Source organism: Echinops telfairi, unplaced genomic scaffold (assembly GCF_000313985.2).
Source record: "Echinops telfairi isolate 266 unplaced genomic scaffold, ASM31398v2 ScPeMD7_24;HRSCAF=84, whole genome shotgun sequence".
NCBI lineage: Eukaryota > Metazoa > Chordata > Mammalia > Afrosoricida > Tenrecidae > Echinops > Echinops telfairi.
Window position 1 is genome coordinate 7,869,642 of NW_022103921.1, and position 26,072 is coordinate 7,895,713.

The 26,072-nt window shown below is 40.1% G+C and overlaps 1 protein-coding gene and 1 pseudogene across 1 annotated transcript in view; one reads left to right on the forward strand and one right to left on the reverse strand.

Moving 5' to 3' along the window:
• The window catches only part of SPIRE1 (spire type actin nucleation factor 1), a 173,840-nt gene extending 150,206 nt beyond the window's left edge, over positions 1-23,634 (forward strand). Inside the window, exons 10-16 of the mRNA XM_045289059.1 lie at positions 5,857-5,947; positions 7,372-7,514; positions 14,581-14,718; positions 15,749-15,819; positions 16,292-16,319; positions 16,417-16,553; positions 23,154-23,634. Coding sequence (XP_045144994.1) covers positions 5,857-5,947; positions 7,372-7,514; positions 14,581-14,718; positions 15,749-15,819; positions 16,292-16,319; positions 16,417-16,553; positions 23,154-23,412 — 867 coding nt within the window. The 3' untranslated portion in view covers positions 23,413-23,634. The remainder of the gene's footprint in view (positions 1-5,856; positions 5,948-7,371; positions 7,515-14,580; positions 14,719-15,748; positions 15,820-16,291; positions 16,320-16,416; positions 16,554-23,153) is intronic.
• LOC105979638 lies at positions 498-1,956 on the reverse strand (annotated as a pseudogene).
• Positions 23,635-26,072: the final 2,438 nt, after the last annotated feature.

A 26,072-nucleotide genomic window follows, 5' to 3' on the forward strand; every position in this document is an offset into this window, starting at 1 on the left:
ATCAGCTTTCTTCGCCACATTTGCTTATGCACCCATTTGCCTTCAGCGATTGTCAGGGAAGTAAGCAAACAATGATATGATTTTTTGTTTTTTGATGCCTGATAACTGATCCCTTCGGCGCCTAGTATCATCACACAGGCTGATGTGCTTCTTCCATGTTGGTGTTGTTGCTACCCAGTTAGATGACCGCTTGTTTACCTTCACTTCTTGAACTTCTTGATATCAGCTCCCCTTTATCCCCTTTGGCCCCTACCCTACCCCACAGAAACCCTTATTTATTTATCTACCGTATATACTCATGTATAAGCCGAGTATTTCAGCACTTTTTTCTTTAGTCAAAGATGGCTTTTATTGATGCTCCGATTTGGAAGGGATGGTAACGCTCATACAACAAACATCATCAGGGCAAGTTAGAAAAGCAAGGAAGATCTCTGAAATGACTTTACACGACAAGGAGCCCGAATAAGTTAAGTAACCGGCGGCCTCTGGCAGGTGTCTTACTTCATGTTCTTCACAAACTCCTCCCCCTTGTTGATGGAGACTTTCAGCCCTGGGATGGCATCGGCGATCATCTTCTCCTTGAACTAGGACACCTTGCTGATGCCCAGGTTCTTCTCCAGCCCGTTTCTCCCCAGCACCAATGGAGTGGAGAAGTAGGTGCAGTCCGTCTCCTGGGACTTCACAAAGGAGCGTTCGATGACGCCCTCCTTGCCTTCCACGCGTCCACGATGGGCAAGACGAAGCGGGTGCCCGCCTAGTCCATGGACAAGGTGGCAGAGCCTGCCCCCACTTTTGCCTGGTCCTCCTCAGTGCCGGCCTCCTGGATGCGTCCCGTGAGGGCCGTCAGCTGGTCCAGGGGACGTCCACCTCGGCCGTACGCTGGGAGATCAGGGGGAGATGCTCTCCCCTGCATGGCCACCAATGACAGGATGTTGACTCGAGCCAGGTCCAAACCCTTCAGCTCCGCCACAAAGCCTTGGCCCTGACGACGTCCAGGGTGGTCACCCAGGTCTTCTTGGGGTTGTCCACTCCGTGCTTCTTGAACACCTCCGTGGTGATGGCGGTGGTCGCGCTGACCGGATTGGCCATGAGGCAGATCATGGCTTCCGGGCGATGCTGGGCACAGGCGGCCGCCAGGGTGGCCACGATCGCGTGGCGTTGGTGTTGAACAGGTCGTTCCGTGCCCTGCCTGGCTTTCTTGGGACGGCCGCTGGGATGACCGCGACGTGGCAACCTTGGACTCTGCTCGGGTCCGATGCACCCTTTCACATGGGCTCTGGTCCCGATGTGGCTCAGGTCGCCGTCTACTCCAGCGGTCCGCGCGATGTCGTGGAGGGTCAGACGGCTCACCCAGGGGCCGTTGTCCAGGAGAAGTGAGAGGGGCTGCCCGCCTCCTGCGGAAGCGCCCGCATGGCGGCTGTAGCTTGGTTCTGGGCCGAGGCGCTGAAGCTGCGGCTGGGAGCAGGGGCTGGCCGGGCAAGGACGAGAGCATGGCTGGGCAGGAGGGGACAGGCCGGGGAGCAAAGGAGCTGCTTAGCACATTTTTAATGCAGTTTTTGTGTTAAAAGTAGGTGCCTCGGCTGATATCCAGGTCGGCTTATACTCGAGTATATACGGGTTTATTTTTGCCATATTCCCATTTGTTTTTGGTAGCTCCGTATTGCTTTCCACAATAGTCATATATGTTTAAACGCCCACTATCAGTGTCCCCAGCTCTCTGCACCGTTTTTGGTTTCCTTGCTTTTCCTTGAATTGGGGTCTCTGTGGATTTAAGATGATAATGTGTCCTTGTTTTGATTTGAATCTCTCACTTGCCTAGTGATCAGATGTTTGTTAGCCATTTGAGTGTCTTGTTTGTAAATGGTCTGGTCATGTCCTTTACCCATATATTAATTGTATTTTTCTTCTTATTGAAGTGTTGAAGATTTCTATAACAGTATTTGGTGCTGTCCTCATTGTGACATTGCTAAAGATTTCTTTCCAGTCCTTGGGCTCGCTCTCTCTCTCTCTCTCTCTTCCTTAAAGAAACTTTTTTATGTGCCTAAGTATCTTTTTTTCTGGTTCTTTAAGTAGGTCCCAGTCATCTATTTTGTTTGTTACTGTTTGTGACTTCTTTATTATATTTGGTAATATATGTATGTTGTACAACAGGGCACTAACCTTTGTCCAGATGTTCTCATCAGTGATCCTTATAGCCTTTGTTGAAAATCAGTTGCCTTTGGGTGAATGCATTTATTTGGGGGTTTCTATTTTATTCCATTAGTGTATGTATGTGTCATTGTGTCAATACCAGATTGTTTTAAATCCTCTAGATGTATAATAACTTTTGAAGTTGGCTAGTGAAAAGTCTCCTTTTTTTTTACTTATATTTTTTTGCGTATTCTATGCCCCTTTTTCCATATGAACTTGGTAATTATTTTTTCCATGTCTTTAAAGAATAAAGTTGGGATTTGGATGAATTGCATTGTATTTTTAGTTTACTTGGATAGTAGTGACATTTCCACAATATTAAGTCTTCCTATCCATGAACATGGGATAGTCTTCCATTTGTACAGGTCTCTTTTGGTTTCTTGTAATAGTGTTCTGTAGTTTTCTTTGTACAGACCTTTTGTTTCTCTGGTTAGGTTTATGCCTGTGTATTTCATCTTTTGTGTCGTTATTGTAAATGGTTTTTCCTTGATATCTTTTTCAGAGCTTTCTTCTGTGGTATAAAGGAATCCAATTGACTTTTTTATGTTAATCTTATATCCTGCTATTTGACCTATTCCCTCAATTGTACCCAACAACCTCTTTTTGGCGTCTGGTGTTTTCTGGGTATAAAAATTGTTCTCCTTTGATTTCTTTCTGTTGTCTATAGTCCTGGATAAGATTTCCAGCATGATATTGAATAAGAATGGTGATAAGGGAGATCCTCATCTGCTTGCTGTTCTCCAGGGAAATGTTTTAAAATTTTGGGATTTCTTTTTAGTTTACTTTTGTTTTTTCAGTTGAGTGTGATGTTGACCATTGGTTTTTGTATATGTTCTTTATTATGTTGTGGCATTACTCTTCTATTTTGTTGAGTGTTTTTACCAGAAATGGGTTTTAGGGTATTGTCAAATACCTTTTCTGCATCTATTGATATGATCGTGGCATCTATTGATATGATCGTGTGGTTCTTGTTTATGTGGTGAATTACATTGCTTGTATTTCTAACATTGAACCATCCTTGCATCACTGGTATGAATCCCTCTTGAACATGTTGAATTATGTTTGTGATATGTTGTTGGATTCTATTGGCCAGAATTTTCTTAGGAATTTTGCATGTATCTTCAGGAGGGACATACGATTCTTAGTTGGCAGGGTTTTTTGTTTTTCTTTCAGAATTCTTTCTGTCACTCTGTTGTGTTCTCTTTTCCTTGGGTGCACTCAGTATTCTCTTTTTCCTTGCTGTTGGAAAGTTTAACTATAATATGTCACATAGTTTTGCTCTGAGGAAATCAGTGGCGAGTTCTCTCAGCTTTTGGGATTGTTATTTTCTCTCCTTTATGATGTTGGATAAATTGTTTCCCTGACTACTTGTACTATTTTATCTGTAGATTTTTTTGGAGAGGGCAGGTCATGCTTTGTGTTCCCAATGAGACATAGATTGTTTCTTCTGATAGTGTTCCACCTCATTCTCAGGATTTATTCAGATTTCTTTGCTTTTTCTTGATTATTTCTCTTGTCAGTGGTAGTCAGAGCTATTGTATTTCCTGTCACTGATTCGCTTTTTTTCTTTTCTTCCATTCTATCACACAGTGCTTTTCCCATGTTGCCTAATTCTGTTACCTTATTGTTTATCTTCTGGGATTCCTGTTGGTGTAAGGTTTCTAGTATTGCAGTTCTCATGAATATTCCCTACATCTCTTGAAGATACCTTAACACTAGTCTTCTGAATTTTATTTCTGGTAATTTCAAGGTCTCTCCCCTTCCCCCGAGTATTCCATTGGGTTTAGACAATTTTCAGGTTTTGTGTTTTTGGTGTATTTAATTTGACTGCTATTTCCACAGCATTTTGGTGCTGTTATTAGTAGTGTGTGTGCTTCTGGTTCATGTAGGGATTGTTGTCTTTGTCTAATGGCACAAAGGAAGGTTAATAGGAGCCAGAAAACCTACAATGAGGAAATGGAGAAAAAAGGAGAGAGGAATATGGGGAGTAAAAAAGAGAGAATATAATAAAAGCAATAATAAGGAGCCACTTGAATAGACTCAAGAGGTTTGTACAAATATTAGAAAAATGTATTATAGGAGGGTTCATAAGAATTACTACCTATGGTGGAAACATTTCACAAAGGAAAGGAGCACGCAGAAAGTGGTAGTGGATGTCACAGGAGAAGAGTGTAAGCATATAATCAGGAGATATATAGTAGGAGATATATATCTCCTCTTCCTGTACTTCCTCTAAATATATACACACAAATGTGTATCTATGTGTATATGTACTTATTTAGAAGAAGTAAAATTAAATGAAAGAGAAGGAAGAGAATACAAAAGAAGAAGAAAAAGACAGGAAGAATATGAAGAGGTAAAAAATGTAAATGTGCAGAGATGAGAAAGAAAAATATACCTGGGCATGGCTTTAGTATGAATGCAAAGTTCAGTTTTTTATCAGTGAGCATGGGCAGTTCTTTGCTCTCATGGGAAAAGAAAATAAATCTGGATTGTTTGTTTAAAAAAAACAAAAAACCTGATTGGGTGAGTGTGCCTGGATCTGAAGGTGTGCCTCTGTCTACCTAGGATGCCCCACAGGACCACGAGGCTGACAGAGGTACAGAGAGAGGAGAAAGAAAAAAGGTGCTGGGGGTTGGGGCCAAGGTATTGCTTGGGTAGTGAGGGTGTTTACATCAAGGATACATGGTCTGCTATCCACACAGGACCCCCAGATTCCAGAGAGGCAAGAGGTTTGCCTGGGTCGGTTAGAGCAAGGGCAGGGAAGGACCCTCTTGTACAAGGGATGGGGAGTACACAGAAATGGCCTACTCATTGACTGGGGTCTTGTTTGAAGTTAGTGATTTAAGCAGTAAGTTTTAGGTGAGACAGGTCATTAGTGAACGGACAGTTCTTAAAGACACCTGAGCTCAATAGGTCAAAGAGAATTGTCACTATGTATCTCGTAGTCATGTATTAATATATTTACATAATTTTTGTTGCTTCTATACACAAAAATAATTAGCACCATCTGTACCAAATGGAGTACAATTTTCTTGCCGTCTAGTTTATTGTATTTCCTGTCACTCAGGAAGTGACATTTCATGAATAAATATTCTACTTCATCTTGGTTTAGTCTTAAAACAAATTAAGAAAGTTTCTTTTCATTGACAAAATGTGTTAAAATATCATTTGACTCAGTGAACACATTTCTTATTTATATGGAATTTCATGAAATGTTTATTTTCATGACCTAAAAAGCATTCACCCTAATGAGGCTGAATTTTTTTTATTTTTATAAATGTGCTAAATAGTCTTCTAATAATATTATCTCTCATTTATTGAGTTCCAGATATTATATTTAGCATTTTGAACTGTTGTTCCATTTAATCCTTCTAATGGTCATGTAGAAAAGTTGCCATTATTATGTACCCCCTTTTACAAATTAAGAAACGATGGTAAGAAACTCGCTTAATGTCACTGGCCTCATGAGGGCCCAAACCATAACGCAATTCAAACTTGTCAATTATAGATTCCTTATAGGTTGTCTCATATTCCCTTGAACCTTTGACATGGTAACTTAGTGCTTCATTTAAAAATAAGTATTTATTAATTTAAATATTCTTAATTAGCATGAGAGCACTGTGTAAGAAAACTCTACATCTCCTCTGCCCATCCTGTTCCCAGGAAGAAGCTCTCCATAAGTCACCTAGCAGCAGCAGTGTTTCCCCCTCCTTCTTCGAAGACCCCTTACTAGAGACGGTGTCCACAAAGAAGAGTAAGTATTTGTGGTACAAATAGCAGACTCACAACTGTTCCCACATACACTGGACCTAGCCAGAAATCCCAGAGTGCCCTATGGTAAATTTGGGATAGAAACAACTAACCCTGGAATTTCACTAGTCAGGTACTAAAAGATAGTTATTTTCTGGATGTTGCATGATACTGTATGGCTAAGCTGGTAACTGGGTCTGAAGTTCTTCACTTGCAGCACATCTAATAACATTTGTGTTTACAGATAATATTTTTTAATTGTAGGAAACAAATCAGTTGTTTTATTTATTTACCTGTACATTTAGATTATCATCTTATCTGAATTTAAGCCAAAATCCCTAAATAATTCCATAAATCATTCCCTCCCCTACACACACTTTCACAAATAGATTATAGACATAGGTATCTAAGGTTAAGCAGTTTCCAAATGTTTTTAATAGTGTTTTAATACTTGATTTCCCACAAACAGATGTTTTAAGGATTAAAACTATTTAAATAATGTGATTTACTTAAATAAATTCAATCATAAATAATAGAAGGTGCTTGATTTTCTGTAGTAGGTATATGGCCATGTCGATTAAATACTACAGGGTCCCAAATAAAAGCAAAAAGGCCACTTGTATGTCTTTTCTTGCCTGGAATTATATTCATTGAGTTCTTTGAGTGATTCCTTTTGGTTGTACAGTACAAATATATGAATCATATTTAACTTTCTGTTGAGTTGCACTTCCCTCTACCCACAACATCAAGCAGATCTCATAGGAGGAAATATCAAATACAACCCTGATAGCATGATTTTATTTTGCTTGTCCTAATATTTTCAAATTGTGAATTTAGAACCACTCAGACCCTAAAACATTCTCCTGTTAAGCCTTATCCCAAAATAAGGCCAAACAAGAGAGAATAATGGTACAATATTAATATCATAGCTGATATTTTTATTATTTAAAATAAATTTAAATCTAAAGACAAATAAGCCTTGATAAATGTCTGGTAGATGTTTTTAAATTTTTTAAAAATTTAAAAAGAGGGTAAACTTAGGAATTTCAGAATGATTTGAGAGTGTTTTATTTAGTTTTGCTTTGCTTTCTTTTGTTTTGTGGCCATGCAGAATACATATTTTTATATGTTGTTTTTTTTAAATGCCTTTCTACTCTTTCCTTGTAAAATTCTATGGAGAGTAATAAGAGGACATTACCATGTAGAAATCTGAGCTAATATTATACTTTGTTTTTTTGTGTGAATTTTCATGAGTATTAAACATTGAATATCTTATGTCACTCTTCAAAGTCTCCCCAAGATCTACAGCTTAGTATGCCCCTCCAGTGAAATAAATACTTCATTTTTAATGCCATGTTTGTCACAAATAATGAGTTAGTACATTCAACATTTAAGGTTTTGTAAGAGTTCATTTGGTTAAATCTTTAGAGCCTCCAAAATTCTTGCCCATATCCTCAACACCCCAGCCAGAGAGACGGCAGCCACCCCAGAGACGTCACTCCATTGAAAAGGAAACACCTACTAATGTTAGGCAGTTCCTGCCACCATCCAAGCAGAGTTCCAGATCTCTGGTAAGTAATCCAAAGATTTAGTATCTTAAGGATCAGTAGGAAAGCCTAGAGTCATTAGCTTTCTTGAGAAAATAAGGGGAAAAAATGTATATTTTAAAAAAAAATACTTTTAAAGGTTCAAATGAATTTTAAATAACCCCATTTATTAATAACCAAAGAAAGCACACCTTAGTAGTAACTAAATGATGTTTGATTATCCTTTGTTCATTTTGAGTACTTTTTCTTCCTTCAGAAGACTTACCAGGTTGAAACCATGAATTATAATTATTTTTTAAAATGCTGCTTTCTTTGAAGGACCTATTTAAAAATATTAAATCTTAATTTTTTCAAAGCAAACTCTTAGTATGGTTTAATTAAAGTAGACTCTTTTTTTAAAACAAAATGAGGAGGGAGAGTTTTGATCCATCAATTGCCATTGTATATTGTTTTTACATATGCTTTGTGCTGTTGGGAACCAGAGCTGATATGTGGTTAACTATTTGTTGTCTTCCAGGAGACATCTAGGTTTGTTTTGTTGTCGTTAACTTTCATTTTACTGGCTCCAACTCATAACTACCTTATGTGCAATAGAACAAAACATGGTCCAGTTCTAGACCAGCCACACAGTCATTGCTGTTTGAAGCCATTATTACAACTGATGTATCAGTCCATTGCATTGTGATCACACACTATTTTGTTGACCCTCTACCCGTGTTTCTTTGTTGTGGTTTTGTTGTTGTTCGGTGCCATCGAGTCAGTTCTGACTCATAGCAGCCGTGTGCAGCAGAATGAAACATTGCCGCGCCTGCTTGTCGCTAAGGGTCTTCTTTCTTTTCCACGGACCCTCACTTTATCAGACAGGGTGCCTTTTCTAGGGATTTGTCCGTGCTGTTACTTGGTTAGAGGGTTCCTGTTTTTCAGGGCAGTGGGCCGTAGTACACTAGTACTGCGTGTGTAGTGCACTAGACCCCTAGCAGGAAGCACATCAATGGATACACCAACCAAAAGAGGTCTGCAGAGATTCTTCTGTAGCCACACTTGGTTTCGGGAGTATTTGAAAGTCAGATGCAAAGCTTAAATCAATCAATACACACACCATTTAATAGCTCATGCTTTTGTTTCCGGTATATAGGATAAAAACAGTGGCATGTGCTTAGTCGATGTATTTTAGACTTTTATGAATCATCAGGGTTTTAATGAACAACAATGTCCCTCCCTTATGCTAGGAGAAAAGAAGAGCAACTAGAGGGAAATAGTATAGTTATTATAAAGATACTAAATCCACACAGAGCATACAATGTTAAATTTCGTTGATCATCCCTGTTCCCAGAAAATACAATTAGGAATCCTCTAAGCCTTAAATAATCACCGGAAAATGACCATTTGGTGAAATACTAGGGGGCATCAAAACGTTTGTGGAAAATTATCTTTTAATTCTATTTTCCACAGACTTATTGAAACCTTCTCATATATCCTTGCCTCAAGATTTAACAATAAGAAAGCATAACTCCATGGAATTCAGAACAGATAAACCCCCAGGAACAGTAGTGGGAGTAGCGTTTTCATGGGGGACGGGGGGGGGGGGGGGGGGGGGGGGGTGCAGAAAGGGGAACCCATCACAAGGTTGAATGTATAGCCCATTCCCCAGGGGGAAGAATAACAGAAATGTGGGTGAAGGGAGACAACAAAGAGTGTAAGACGTGACAATAATAATATATAATTGTTCAAAGATTCACAAGGGTGGGGAGGTGCGGGAGGGAGGGGGGAAAAAGAGGAACTGACACCAAGAGCTTAAGTAGAGGGAAAATGTTTTGGAAATGCTGATGGCAACATATGTATAGTGTGCTTAATACAGTTGAATGATGGATTGTTTTAAGATTTGTAAAAGCCCCCAATAAAATTATTAATAATATTTTTAAGTGCAGAAACTTCACCAGATTTAAACTAAAATCTAAAAGCATTAATATAAATAAGTTGCTGCTTTAGTGAATTATATATTGTTGTCACAACTTAAAATAAGAATAGGGAATGCCTTTGTGATTTTTTCCCCCTAAGTCCAATAATGAGAATGTTTTTTTTGTCAAGCTCTTCCTAAAAGTCATTCTGTCATTCAGTCGTCCACCTAGTGTTTGTGACTATATAATGTCACTATTAAGGTTAAAACTAACATAAGGTTAAAATACTAATGAAAATAATTACCATATAAACCATCAAGTAATTTCAGGTAACTGTTGTCAGAAGATTTGCCAAGAAAGGCCATCAGTTCATATCTAGTGACCATAGTGAAGCTGAACTCTCACTTTGTGCTTGATTCAACTGGAAGCTGTTTGCTGTGTAGAAGGGAAACAAAGATAACCCCACTGAGCAGCACCAGCAGAGGTCTAAGTGAAAAGGATGAGTGAGTCCCCATCAGGTGACACTCTAAAATGTTTAGGTCACAGACTGGGAGCATGGCATCCACACAAAATTAAGGCCTCTTCCAAGTGCCTCTGGGACCAGCTGAAGCAGATATCAGGTCAAAGGGAGAACTTTTCTTGTTAGTAACTTGTCTTGAGCAGTCTGTAAACTCATACAATTCACTCTAACTTGGTAAGTATTATTTGTAAAATATAATAAATTTTAACATTTAGCTTCATTTAAGAACATGCAATCCTTGTATTTAAGCCCTCGACGAAAATGGCAGAAATGCTTTTATTAGTAATCCTTACTTTTGTTCTATCTCCCTCTCTTTCCTTAGCAGGTTTAAAATGTTTAAATGTTTACAATGTTGTTTTTCACCATTTTGGTAAATGACTAATGGTGGTTTCCCATGCAAGTAAAAGGCAACATTTCCATAAGCAGGAGCAAGTGAGGGCCTAGCGTCCACTCCTAAGTTTACATTTTCAGCATAAACTCCGGGCCTCTCCAGGAATGACTGTCTGGTTGGAATATTGACTTGATTCTCCTCTAGGCGTGGGCATGACCGCCCTCATGGGTCTCCATTGATGTGTGCCGTAGTGCTTTTGCTCCATGATGGTTTTCTTTCATGATCAAGGACGATTTGTAGGTCATTCATGTTCAGCTTCATTTTTGCCTTTGCTTTTCCCCCCCTGCCATTTCTTTTTTTCCTTATCTATTGTTCAGGTTCCTAGGATAACCAGTATATGGCCAAGGACGCCTTTCCGACCACTTTTTTCTACCATACAAACAGCTTCGCTGCTCAGCTCTCATCCTTTTGAAGCAGCCATGTTTGGGGTAGCAGGGGCTATGTATTATCTCTGTGAGAGAGCTTTTACAAGCAGGTGGAAATCCTCAAAGGTTGGCCTCTTTCTGCTGGTTCTGGGTATTATTTTACTCTTTCTTTTTGACAATGATACCTCAACTACAACACTCTAGGAGAATTAACAGCTTAGAAGGGTACTTTGCTTCTGATTGTTGATTCCAATCTTTTGTAGCATGCTTACATCACACCACTGCCTTAGTTGAGAGGAAATAACTTTGTAAGGACAACAAACTCAAAATGCAGCATTCAGATGAGAGGGACCTGTGTTTGTTTCTTATAGAGGATGGATGTATTGTCCTGGCTTCGTGCCTCCCTCAGGGACTCCCCAAATTTTTGTTACACATTTGCTTCCTCCCCAGATGCCGGAGCCAGCAGCTCCAGCCAAGTGAAGTGAGCATGCTAGACTCCACCTGCCCATTATCCATTTCCTGTACCCCAGACCATGATGAGCCTGCCCTGGATTTGGGGAAATCTTCATTTCCCCATTGCCTTTCATAAAGCTGTATTTGGACTGTCAGGGGTTATATTTTATAGTTAATGTTTTTGAGATTTTACCCAGGATAATTTTACTGTAATTAGAATCAGAATCAACAGATGTGTTTGGCTTGGGGCTTCACATTTTTAAAGAAAGCAATAATTTCAAAACTCTAGTGAAATAAAAATCACACCCCTTTGGCCCCTCATTTGTAAGCAACAAAGCTCACTATTCTGACTCCTTGTGACCCTATGGGACAGAGTGAACTGGCAAAACCTGTTGGGTTTTGAGACTGTAGCTTTTGATGGGAGTAGGAAGCCTTAACTCTCTCCTGCGGTTTGGAACTGCCGACCGTGTGGTTGGGGCCTTCTCTATTCAATGTGCCCCAGACAATGAGCCACCAACTAGAATCTTTTTTTTCTGTCTTGCTTTAAAGATGAGACTCTGAATGTTAAAGAGATACAAAAGAATTCCTCCAATTCATTTTACTGTTTTGTTTTCTTTGGCCATAAAATACAGGGTAAACATCTGTTCCTTATTACTATTAGATCTGGCCATTTGGCCACTTGAAGGGATGGCTGTTTACCGTCTGTCACACTTTCCTGAACAGGGACATTATACACCGTCCACATGCTAGGCAAAGGGATGATTCACTGGAGTTTTAAGGTTGAACTAAAAAGAAGAGAAAAAGTAATTAAACTTAATTGTTACTGTTCTTAATTTTTAAATATATGCTACTTATTTATGAAGTTATTACTAATCATCAACAGTATATGAAACTTGACTATTCCCATTTATCTCTGGCTCAGTGGCTGAACTTACTTGTAATGCTCGAGTTTATGTATGTTCCTTAACTGACCTGTTTTGAATGGACATCTATAACCAGATTTCTGACCAAAAACTTAATATATTTTAATGCTGCGCATAAAAAAACGGGGTACAGGCATATATCTTCCTGGGGGAACCTGTGATCTTTATTTTTTAGATTTTGTTCCTCTCTCCTAAATTTGAAAGAAGCAAGGAGGAAAAAGGGTTTAGGCTAGCCACCAAACAAGCTTCAGGCTTCATGACTGGGGTGGATTTCCCATACCTGATTACAACCACAAGTGTTCAGTACATTTTAGAGCATTAGCATTTCAGCAAGATAGAGAAAGGTTTTATTTAGTTTTGGGAGGCTGAATTTGTATATCTTTGTCAATTGAATCTATTCTAGAAATTATTATTCTTTCATGTTGCATTAAAGTCTTGTTGTCCTTGGAAAAGCTCCAGAATTAAAACATTAGCATTTAACCCAATAAAAAATTTAGTAATAGGTAGTCTGTTTAAAAAAAACCATATACAATAAAGTAAAAAAATAGCATATAATTTCTTAAATATTTCACAAAGTACTGAATTTAAACATGTTTTAAAACAGTAAATTGAACATGCTTGGCTAAGCATTTTTTACTTAAGAATGAAGCTGAGAAAAGTACAAGCTGTCAGGTTTATTAAGCATGCTAATATACCCTTGTAAATTAAAAAAAAATTATTACCAGTCCACTTGAAATGTTTACCACAGCGCCAAGTATCCCAATTTAAATATAAATTAAGTTGGTGTTATTTGCTATCTTCTTAGCATGCATGATCAAGTAGTGATTACATGATCATTTGCTGAATTAATGCATTATTTTGTTGGAACTCAACAATTTATCATATTGTCTACCCTTAGAAAATACACCAGAGTCATATTCAACACAGCTGACTAATATTAGTTCAGGAGGAAAATGCCTAATGAGGTATATTAAAAGATGAGAAATGCTTCCATTTGGCTATGTGTAGCCCACAACTCTTCTTCAAGACACAGTTTTAATGACTTCAAAGGGCAATTTCTTTGTTCTCATTGAACAATTGCCCTCTTTTCATAGGTTGAAGCAGAGTAGAGTAGATATTGAACACCAATTTAACCCGATTATCTTTGAAGATCATTTCCACTGGAAAAGGAAACAGTGTGATGCGTGGATTTTGTTTTGTTTTGTTTTTTTAAGGGTTTGGGACACCTCAGAGCAAATAAGAAAGGAGTGGTCTTTTAAATAACCCACCCTCCCCACCCTCCAAATTAAAAATTCAAACATAGGATTTGTTCAAATCACTTTAGGAAATTGAGTTAGCTTGAACAGAGATCATTTTGCATTGATTTTAGTAAGAAGCAGTTCTTCAAACTATTATTTTAGTAAATGCTAATGTTTGTGCAATTTACAACATAGATCTGTTTTTACTTTTCTCAGATTGAAAGACAGAACTGAATTCTAGAGCCACAAAATCTGGCTGCATTGGGAAAGTCCTGTGCTTTCTCATCTGACCTATTCTAACTCTGGAAACCTTGAGCAGCGCTGAGGAGTGGGCATAGATTACTGTGTGTTTGTGAAGAGAGCTGTGGGCTTCAGTCTCTGACACCATAATAGCCCTTGTAAGGCAAGGCAGGGCATGTCCGGAATGCATGGGCTGGTTCTGTCTTTCTCTGAGATCTGCTCAATCAGACACGTGCCAGGGAAGGCACAGATCGTGGAAGGCTCTTTTTTCAGCGGGATCAGTTACATCAACATCTTAGCTTACTTCACTGTTTTTAAGGAGACTATTAGCATAAGACTTATAAACAGTGTTAAATTCCGTGCACACAGTGACATTTCTTTAATGCTGACTATGCAATGAGAAATTGTTTAAAAACAGTAGCAAAAATCTGGGTAAATGTACAGGCCAACCTGTATAGTTTGCCTTTTGAATTTGAAATAGAATAAGTTAATGCTCAAATTCCATGTAGGCCGTTAGCATTTTTCTAGATGTGATGTAACTAACCACTAAAAAATGCTTCTCCGTATCAAATACTAACCACCTTCTTTTGGCTATTCTGGGTACCACAAACTATCAGTCTTGTAAATCTTCTATTTATCTAGTAGCATCTAGTGTGTAACACAACATCAAGTAATGTCTTTACATAAATCATAGGATAAAACTAACATTAAATTGGTTTAAACCCTTCCCCCTCACAATTTCAATGTGAGAAAACAGTTCTAGCTAATGGAATAAGCTTACTGCAATGGAAGTATCTGAACAAATGCAGATCTTTCCTTAATGGAAAGTTCGAGAGGCTGCACTCGTTGCACAGAGTTGCCGAAGTTCTGGGCTCTCTGCTGCCAGTAGTTCGAAAATCATGTGGTACTCCAGAGTGAGCCAGCGTGGGTCCAGCTTTCACTGGGAAATCTGTATTCTTCTCTAAAGCTACTAACCAGGTGTCTGATCGAAAAGGAGATGTTTGTTTTTAGTGCCAAAAGAGGGGTGAGGGTTTCTAGTCATGTGGAAATCTTGATTTTCAGGAGGAATTTTGCTACCCAGTGGAGTGCCTTGCTCTGACCGTTGAAGAAGTGATGCATATCCGCCAGGTCCTGGTGAAGGCTGAGCTAGAGAAGTACCAGCAGTACAAGGATGTCTACACTGCCCTGAAAAAAGGGAAGGTAGAGCTGTTTAAAGTTGATTGATTAAAAGACTTAGAACAATGGTCCACTAACAGCATGACTCCTCAGAGCTAGCACAGAATTTTCTAGGAGTTGTGGGAGGCAAGATGTTTTAGCTAGAGTAGACAAAGTCTTGTATTTTTGTTCCTCCCGTAGGAATTGAACTTGATGGAAAGCTTAAAAGCAATCATAATAAATAATGGCATGCCTTCCTGAAGCCATGTTTGCACTTATTCCTTATTATTTTAAAAGATTTGTACTGGTACCAAGGGCTCACTCAAGTAGAAAGCAAATGTTTTGAGAATGTTGATGGCAACAAATGTACAAATGTGCTTGATACAATGGATGTATGTATGGATTGTGATGAGTTGTACGAGCCCTTAATAAAATGCATGCATGCATGTACACACACTTTGAAAAACCAGAACCTATGTACGTTAGAAATCTTTCAGAGAAGGAAAACTCAAAATTATAAAGTGAGGTTGAGTTTCTTAACATGAGAAACCACACAGTTGAATTTGTAAAATTTGCAGGACCCAGAAAAATAAAGTCATTTGGTTAATTTTCAGCTAAAAAAAATTTTTTTTGTAAAGAAAATATCTGAGAAACAGAAGCGGACTTTAGATTGCTTCCACAATAGTGAGATACCTGATACCTGTGACCTTTTGCTACCTTTCTGAGTAGATGGTAATGTTAGTCTCTACAGAAAGCTGGGTCCAGTGTTGCTGTTATTAGGTGCCATCAACTCATAGCAGCCTCCGGTGATATAGTACGGCTTCCTGATAGGGTTTTCTACGCTGTCATCTTTATGGGAGCAGAGCACTAGACTGTTCTCCAGCAGAGCTGCTGGGTGGGCTTGAATTCCAGCCTCTCAGTTTTTAGCACCTAAGCTTCTACTACCTTTTAGAGCAGAATTATAATTACACACAGAACTAAAATATAATTATCACAGAGCCAAACACAAAAATAGTTTCTGGATTTTATTCATTCTCCTTTTCTTCCCCTCTCCTTTTAAACTTGTATTTCTTAGCTCTGCTTTTGTTGCCGAACCAGGAGATTTTCCTTCTTCACCTGGTCTTACACCTGCCAGTTCTGTAAGAGGTAAAGCATTTTGTAATTGAGGAAAATAGAGATTTAGTAATTATGAAATAAATACCAGTTGCTTTAATGTTTTCATCATGTTTCTACACAGGAGTAATATTGGAAATGTTATATATTGTGCTAGCTTGGAGGGTACCACACAATTATTTGATAGTGAGCCTGTGAAATGTTTTCCTGTGAGTCACTTTTTCACATAAGCAAGATTAATAATATGTTGTACTTGTACAGGAAAATGTAACCCCTGTACAGACATAAGGAAATTCCAAACAAAGGTCATTCAAGCCTTCTATAGGACACAATGTGAGAGGGAAGTTTTGTAAATTGCTTGTTCTGTTGAACATCCACAGTCGCATCATCTGCCACATTCTGTAGACGTTTCAGAGAGTTTACAGCTCTGTGAGGGATGGTGGTTTTAGCTCTCCAGTCACATTCATAGCATCATGCCAAATAATACTTTTGATTTTGTGTGCAGGCCAGTGTGCTCACAGTGCTGCAGAAAGGTAAGATATATCTGCCTCATTTACAATTGATATTAATTTTAATGGTTCTGCATCTTTAACAGTATTGTTCATTCTCGGTTGTGTTTTTTCATAATAGATGCGTCTGCCATCCAAGCCATACTCCACTCTTCCTATATTTTCTTTGGGACCTTCAGCCTTGCGAAGAGGGGAAAGCTTTATGAGGCCAGAAAAACCCTCCACTAGCCACCATCGGCCACTTCAGAGCCTTGCCAGGTGAGCAAGGGCCTGAGGATCAAAAGACCACCATTCTTTTTGACAACTGTAGTGTGAAGAGTTAGGTTTTGGATTTGTGTGAGAGTTTTGGTTGGCTGGTTAGTTGGTTTTACACTTGACATTAGCCAAAAGGCCAAGAAGCGATTGGTTAGTTGGCTTTGACTTGCAAAATAATCTCCACAACTTAACTGAGGCAGAATGGCTATTTGAAACATATTTCACGGTGCTATCAGGTAAGCATGGGGCTGCTAACCCTAGGGTGGCAGTTCAAACCCACCAGTTGCTCCATAGGCGAAAGATGTGGCAGTTTGTTCCCATAAAGATTTGCAAGATTGGAAACTGTATAGGGTTGCTGTCAGTCCATCCTAAAAGTCTGGCAACTACTGCAGCCGTTTTTGGATGATCTTCAGCAAAATTTTATTTGCATGTAATGTTAATGATATTGTTCTGTAATATAAACATTTGTTGGGTCACCTTTCTTTGGAATGGGTACAAATATGGACCTCTTCTAGTCAGTTGGCCAAGTAGCTATCTTCTAAATGTCATCAGCTTATTGAAACCTTTCATTTGATATTCCATCAATTCCAATGCTTTCAGTACAGCTTCAACTTTTTCCTTTAGCACCAAGGGCAGGGCAGAGCTTTGGTTGCATGCATTTTTCCAGCTAGGCAAGCATCAAGCAACTTGCTCTGTTACTGCGTCCAGTGGCGTCACCTGGGAAGGTTCTCTCTGGTCACAGTAAATTTTTTCATAAAAGCAGGTTTTTGTTTTCTTTTAAATCATTTTATTTGGGGGATTGTACAGTTCTTATCACAATCCATCCATCCATTGTGTCAAGCACATTTGTACAACATTCTCAAAACATTTTCTTGCTACTTGAGCCCTTGGTATCAGCTCCTCATTTTCCCCCTCCCTTCCTCATGAACACTTGATAATTATGATTTTTTTAAATCATTTTATTAGGGGCTCATACAACTCTTATCACAATCCATACATACATCAATTGTGTCAAGCGCATTTGTACATTCACTGCCCTCATCATTCTCAGAACATTTGCTCTCCACTTAAGCCAGACTTGCAAGGTAGATAGTGGGAGCGGGGAGGAAACATTTAGGAACTAGAGGAAAGTTGTATTTATCATCGTTGCTACATCTCACCCTCCCCAAGGCCCCTCTGCAAGGGGATCGCCAGTGGCCTACTAATGGGCTTTGGGTCTCCACTCCGCACTCCCTCCCATCATTCACTATGGTAAGATTTTTTGTTCCGATGATGCCTTATACCTGATCCCTTCGACACCTCGTGGTTGCATAGGCTGGTGTGCTTCTTCCATGTGGGCTTTGTTGCTTCTGAGCTTGATGGCCGCTTGATTACCTTCAAGCCTTTAAGACCCCAGACGCTGTACTTTATGATAGCCGGTCACCATCAGCTTTCTTCACCACATTTGCTTATTCACCCGCTTTGCTCAGCTGAACGATCCGCTGAAGACAAAGTGCTCTTGTATTAAGGGAATGCGTGCGAGTAGGCCCAATGTCCACCTGCTACCCTACTACTAAACCTATAAATATATGCACCTAGATCTGTTCCCCCCCATAATCACAAATATATTTACATATGTACATGTCTGTGTTTAGGCCTCTATGTATGCCTTTTGCTTCCTACTCCTTTCCTCTATTTTCCTTACGCTTTCCTCCTGTCCCACTACCATGTTCAGCCTTCATTCTGGTTTCAATAATTCCTCTCGGTTACATTGCCCTTGGTCACTCCCTACCAGTCCTCCCATCCCCTCTGCCACTGGTTTTGAACCACTCATTGTTCCCTTGTACCTGGGTGGCCAACAGCTCCTCCCTTCTCCCACGTCCCCTCAGGACCATCGGTTCCATTGTTTTCTTCTCCACATTGTTTATCCAGCCTGTCTTACCTAGATAGACCTGCAGAGATATAATATGCGCGTGAAATTGTGGATGGCCTCAACAGCACCAAACAAAGTGGCTCATAAGAACACGGCGACAACGGCAGCAACACCAACAAACTAACAAACAAACAAGCCACTCACATACAAAATCTAAAGAAAGATGAGGGAGGGAGGAAAGACAGACAGACCTGTTAATAGTTCAAGGTCTGTTTGTTGACCTTTAGGAGTGTTTTCTGATGGGGTGCCACACCCTGGCCCCAAAGTCCATCCTTGATACTCCCTCAGCCTGGCTCTACTGCACGCCCCTAGTGTTTTGCCTCAGTGTGGTGGGGTCAGCTCGGTCTCACATCCCACACTGTCTATGGCGCTGTCCCGTGTAGGGCCATGGGTCAGTGCAGGATGTTGCATCTTGCAGTGGGGCGGGCCATATGGTCCTCTGTGTACTGGCTGCTCCGAGTGGGGCTATCGTCCTCTGAGCTTGGTGGGCCCTGGTGTGCTCCACTCCCTTCCTCCCCCAGCATTTGCTTCAGCTTCCTTCTGGGTATGGTAGGTCAGTTCCTTTTCCTCACCACATGATGTATTTTCATTTTCTGTGGCACTCCCTTCCATGGTGGGGGTCTGGCTGATTCTGGTTGGAGTCTGGTATATGGTCCAGTCTTTTGGTGGATTCCTCCACGTGTTAACGTTGCTCTCCTGGTTTGTGGCGTCATGGTGGGGTCTGCATGCACATTCCAATTCTGTGGGGACACAACCAATACTCTCCCGTGTGGATTAATGCCCTGATCCCCCAGTGTCATCAACTCAGTTTCTCCCCACCCCGATTCTCCCTCCTCTGGCCCCCTCCCCCTTCTTTATGTTAGACTCTGCTGTACCTCCCTGGGTCCCAACTATCTATGCTTCCACCCGTTTATTGCAAGATAAGTGTTTATTCTTCTATTCCTGCCGTGCTGATTGTACTTACCTCAGGGGACTCATGTTATACTTGTCCTTTTGAGATTGGCTTACCTCGCTTAACATGATTCCTTCCAGCTCTTCCCACGAAACAACGTGTTTCATGTGATCGTCCGTGCTTTCAGTGCTGCATAAGCACTCCATTGTGTGTATGTGCCAGAGTTTACTAATCTACTTGTCTATTGATGGAAACTTAGGCTGTTTCCACACGCTGAACTGGGAGGGGCAGGTTCAGCGCTCCGGGCCGCGGGCACAAGGTCCACAGTGGCTCCAGCAGAAACACAGTGTAGTGGATGGAAACGGAATGGGCTCCGGCCGCAGGCTTGCGCCTGCAGGAAATGCACAGCGCAGTTTCCCAGGCAAGGGAGTGGAGTGGGAGTTAAGCTGACGGGTGCTAGTGAAGTGGTCCCAGGCAGCAGTGGGGGTGGATCATCCCCTGTGGAGGTCGCCCTGGCAGCCACCGGTGGATTGCAGGTCAGGTCCACAGACCCTAGGTTAATGGAGGGAGGGACCCGGGCCCAAGGGCAGATGGCTGCCTCATGAGGAGAGGGGAACTGCAGGAAAGGGAAACCTCTCCTAGTGGGTTCCCACGAGTGGGCAGCTGCTGTAGAGGATCCCGCCACTGCTGCACGTGTCTCGGCAGGGCAGCCAAGCGACTGGGCGCGGGGTCCCGGTCTGAGGGTGGAATGGGGCTATAGTTAGTTGTGGCCGCGGTGGCGGCGGCCTGATGACCCGAGATGTCCCAAGAATCGGATCCTGGATCATTGAGGCCCCGGCTCAGGACTAATGTGTGGGGTGGGAGTGGGGTGCTGTCCCAGGGGGATATTTCACTTACCAGACTCCTCCTACCCGGCTACCTGGACACCAAACCCGCCCCGTTTGAAAGAGCTCTCTGAGTATGTGGCTCACCTGTTCCGCCATCTTCCCCAGAATCCCCAAGAGTGGATTTTTGTAGCTGTTTCTCCTTTTGATTTGTGCCGCATCTGCAATAAAAGTCCCAAAAGCTTCATTTTCACAGCCATAACTCTCTATCCATATCATTATCTATCCATAACTCTAGTTTGAGAAGGCAGCTCGTCTTAAGTCATTTTTTGAGTGCCTTGCAACCTGAGAGCGTCATCTCTTGGCACTATCTACAACTTCTGTTCATGAATTTCAGTATCTGACAATGTTTTGATTTTGTCTATAAGATTTTCTGAGGCTAATTCCTCAAAAGTGTCCAGCCTATTCTTTGTCATCTATTCTCAGCCTAGAAGCTCCACTGAACCCTATTCACTGTAGGTAACCTTGTCAGCATTTGAAATACCGGTGACATCGTTTCCAGCATCATAGCAACATTAACGCTATCACAGTACAACACACTGACAAGTGGTAGGGACTCCAAAGAGCTAATATTATTCTATTTTCTTGAAGTATAGAGGGAAAGTTTAAGAACTTATTCAGAATAAGTTTTAAGAATGTTAAAACTACACTGGTGAGACAGGAAAGTTTCACTGAGGAAGTTTTTATTCTTTTCAATTAGAATTTTATTGGGAAACTTTACCCTCTGCAGCCTATAGCTCTCATCTTTCCCCTTCAGATTTCTCTTTGTTTTCTAAACTCAACGAATATTTAAAAGGAACATGCTCTGAATCCCTGGAAGATGCTAAAAACAGCCATTTTGGCATGGTTTAAATAGAAGGGTACATAATTCTTTGGGTGAAAGGGTAGAGGGATGAAAATACCACCTTCAAGGGATCAGGTATAAGCATCATCAGAACAAAAAAATCTTACCATAGTGAATGATGGGGGGAGTGCGGAGTGGAGACCCAAAGCCCATTAGCAGGCCACTGGAGATCCCCTTGCAGAGGGGTCTCGGGGAGGAGATGAGCCAGTCAGGGGGCGATGTAGCAACGATGAAAAATACAAGTTTCCTCTAATTCCTAAATGCTTCCTCCCTGCCCCCAATATCATGATCCGAATTCGACCTTGCAAGTCTGGCTAGACCAGAGGAGGTACACTGGTACAGATAGGAACTAGAAACACAGGGAATCCAGGGCGGATGATCCCTTCAGGACCAGTGGTGTGAGTGGCGATACTGGGAGGGTAGAGAAAGAATGGGTTGGAAAGAGGGAACCGATTACAAGGATCTCTATGTGACCCTCTCCCTGGGGGACGGACAACAGAAAAGTGGGTGAAGGGAGACGTCGGACAGGGTAAGATATGACAAAATAATAATTATAAATTATCAAGGGCTCATAAGGGAGGGGGGAAGGGGAAGGGAGGGGAAAAAATGAGGACCTGATGCCGGGGGCTTAAGTGGAGAACAAATGTTTTGAGAATGACGAGGGCAATGAATGTACAACTGTGCTTTGCACAATTGATGTATGTATGGATTGTGATAAGTTGTATGAGCCCCTAATAAAATGATCTAAAAAAAAACAATATAAATCTAAGTTAAAAAAAAGAAAAGAAAATACCACCTTCAAAAGTGTGTAGGATAAACAATAGCTTCACATTTTGATAATTTTGTTTAATGATGGCTTGTATGATTTTCTTATTACCAGTCACATTCTTGTGTGGTTTAATTAAGATAGTGAATTTTTAGGTAATTCAATATATCAGTTTGTAAATAAATGTTGAGCTAGTTAGCTGTGGCTGGCTGGAATACAAATAGTCAACTACCCAAATACAGAGAATTACTGGTAAATGGAGGAATATTGGATATAAATGAATGACAAGAAACCTAGTCAAAAGATATTTTCAGGAGATGTCATAGGATCACATAAAATTACTTCATGTTCCTGTAGTTTGATCTGCCTTTTATATTATATAATTCCTGATGGCATAGTAGGCTATACACTCAGCTGCTAACTTTATATGGTCAGTGGTACAAACCCACCAGCCGGTCCACGATATAAAGATGAGACTGTCTGTTTCCATAAAGATTTACAGTTTCAGCAAGCCAAACAAGCAATTCTACTCTGCCCTGTGGGGAGCTAAGAGTTGGAATTGACTTAGTGACAGTGAGTTTTAGTTTAAAATGTTGGTTGATTCTGACACTGGGTCCTTGGATCACTGAGGGAGAGAACTTTGTCCCTTCTGAGTCATCAATGGAACATTAACATTGACTTAATTTCCATTCGGCTGCTAAAACTCACGTATACGCACATATGTACAAGCGTACCATGTTTTCTTTGTGCTTTACAGCCAGTGTGTTTTAACAAATCAGATTTGTGACACCCTGAGTCGAAAAAGTCTGAGCACCATTTTCAAACATTGTGTTCACTTCATGTCTCTGTGTCACATTTTGGTAATTGTCAGAACATTTAAAACTTTCTCATATTGCCATTGCATGTTTAATAGACGACAGTGTAGTGCAAATTCAACAATTATATATACCAGGAAACTAAAATATCTATGAAACTATAATGGTACTCACTTTATTGCCATGTCTGGAACGGAACCAACAATATCTCAGGTATATCTGCTTGTGAGTGCATGTGTGTATATATAAAGTAATAAAGAGTAAATATACCCTATTTCCAAAAAAAATCTAGAAGAGTTATGAGTTTTCTGAACTATTATTTCATAATAGAGCATATAAGAAATTATAACATTTAAAAATCTCAACCATTCCATATGTTTTGTTAACAGATACCATTTTTCTGCATATGCTCTTAGTAGTATTGCATTGAAACTGTAAATGATGATACTGGGTGGTCTGATTCTCCCCCCCACACCCCACCCCCTTTCAGGTTCTCCTCAAAATCAAAGTCTGTTGACAAATCAGATGAAGAACTACACTTTCCTAAAGAGCTGATGGAGGATTGGAGCACTACAGAGGTGTGTGTAGACTGCAAGAAATTCATTTCGGAAATCATCAGTTCAAGCCGGCGTAGCCTGGTGTTGGCCAGCAAAAGGGCCCGCTTAAAAAGAAAACCACAGTCCCTCCACGTGTCCTCGCCAGGTCCTGCAGAGTATTGCCCGTCAGAGAGGACTATCAAGGAGATCTGAGCTCATTCTGCCTTTGCTTTGTGCTCCGTATCAGTGCCCATGAATAAGAACAGTGAGCTTCCTCTCTCTAGTTTGATTTAAATAGGTTAGTTGGACTTGCTTCTGATCCGATTGTTGCTGCATCAAATTGTCCCCAGACTGAATGCCATATTGATGGATGATATGTGACAGGCTGACCTAGCTGCTTACTTGCACTGAGAGAAAACAATACTTTGAAACCTGCTTGCGTATGTGTGTGGATTTGGAATCCAGAATTTCTTTCCTTAGTTCAATTCTTCACGTTTCTTCAATTTTTTTTTACTAAGGCAAAAAGCTGATTACATAAGAAATCAGTCTAACTAGGTATCAGTGTTAGCATAGTCTATGCAGTAAGTCATATTGACACTCCACTTGACAGTGTTCACTTTTGTTGTATGTTGTGACCCCGATGCCAGACATGTTTAGAGGCAAGACCAGGCTATCTCACAGCACACAGCCTAGGATAATTTTCTAACACTATCAAACTGTTGCTCTGAGGTAAAGAGTAAAACAGGGGGATTTATGCCAGCATTGTAGAGAAACACCTATGTGTTGTCTAAGCACCTAAATAGGCCACTGTTTCCTTTAAGCTGTTGTGTTTGCTCCAGGAAAATTTATCAGTTCATTTTGTTTGGACAGCACATTTTCATGCCCTCTCTTGGCTGCATCGTGGTTAACAGTATTTTTATATTGGAGTTTAAGAATAAGAGTTTTGTGAGAGCTTTGAGACAAGGAAGATTAAGAGCCTGTCAAGAAGACAGGCGTGTTATGGCTAGTCATGACAAGAGTTGTGGGAGCACAATGTGTTTGCCCCAACCACACTGTGCTGGAGCTTGGACATTCTAATTGCATTTTTAACTTTATCATACACCTTTCGTAACTAAGTTACAGTTTGGCACCTAACATCACAAAATGAATTTATTTATTTTTATAAATGAATTTTAAAGATTGCTTAGCTATTTTAAAGTTACAAGAAAATCACCTCCTGACAGGCTTTCCAGATGCTTTTTTGCAATAGTTTGGCTTGTAATTGAGTTGGATGACTAGATTGGGTTTTTTATCAAGCTATCTTGGAGGGTAGATTTGTATTCCTGAAACCTCAGCTTGCTTGGTAAATAGCATAGACTGTACTTTATTATTTTGGCATACTTAGAAGAGACCAACCAGCCAAATTGTCATTTATGTTTGGAAAAACGGTTAATGCACATGCAAAATGATAATTTCAAACAGCACCCGTATACATCTGTAGCCAACACTGTAACCAAACACTACAACAGCACCATTTAATAAGAGGCATGACACAGGCATTTTAAACCACATCAGAATATACTGATACGTTTCTATATTAAATTAACAGTAATATACCTCAAAACTGCTCTGGTAGTAGTTTTTAAAGAGAGTTGAAATCAACAATTCAGTAACTGAGTTAAAATTTAACTTAGGAAATAAACTCTGCCACCTGACTAAAATCATGCATGTTAGCAGTCTGTATTTGCATGTAAAGGTGGGTCATTATGAATTATGTAATTGTTTAGATTATTTCAAAAACTCTTGTTTAAGGGTTTTTAAACATTTATTGAGTGAGTCTCATTTATAAAACAATTTAAAGGTGTTAATGGAACCTTATATCCAGATCAGTATGTGGATCTACACATTTAATGACCCTAGGCCTGGGTTTCTTAAAAGACCAGGAGGGAATTAAAGTGTGAGGTAATGGTGTTTATAGATATTGTGCTTTTTAAAAACAATGACACTATTTTTAATAAAACATCCAACACTAAATCCTAAAAGTGAGAACTCATCAACAGTCACATTGCAGACATCCAGTAAATCTTTTGTTTCACTTCTTTAAGTTTATTAGAACATTCAAATATTTGAAGGTAAGTCAAAAAGTACTGTTGCTAGGATTCCACTTCATATATTCATGGGTTTATTTCCAAACAGTCTGCTGAAACATGTCTGCGATCACTGGATAACTGCAGACAAGTTCTCTCAGTAATCCACTTAGTCTCATTAGGATGTCTTAAGAAAATAAAAGATTTTTTTTGGTGTCCTGGTAAATTTTAACAGAACTCAAGTGGCCGTCTTCCTGAAATTTACAGGAATGCTGCCCAACATAAACAAGTTTTTAGATTGATCAACCATTTTAAGAAAACCTCAAAGATGAGTCGAGGGAAGATTTCACCAGCCATAGTGAATGAAGTAACTGGCTAAACTCCAGAAACGGATAGAAGATCATAGAGTTCATGTAATAGCTACTGCTGGGGATCTCACGTGCTTTTGTATTTTCCATTGTAAGCAAATATCTTGGTGTCAGCCAGCTACCAGCTGGATAGGTGCCAAAAGTATTGTACATAAAAATCAACTGGCTCAAAGAGCTAATCTTAGTCTTTTAAGTAGTATCAAACCTAATAATGTCAACTTTATGGAGCGCATCATAATGGAGACAAGTATTGAACTTACCAATACAATCCAGAGGAAAATGTTCAATCAAAACAGTGGCTTCCAACTGGATGTGCTGATGCAGTTAAATTCAGGTCTGAGAAGTGGGCTAAGAAAGTTGTGACTATTTTGAGAAACTCCAAAAAGATTATCTTGATAAGCTTTCTCAAAGGATGCAGGAAGATAAAGGGACTTATTAG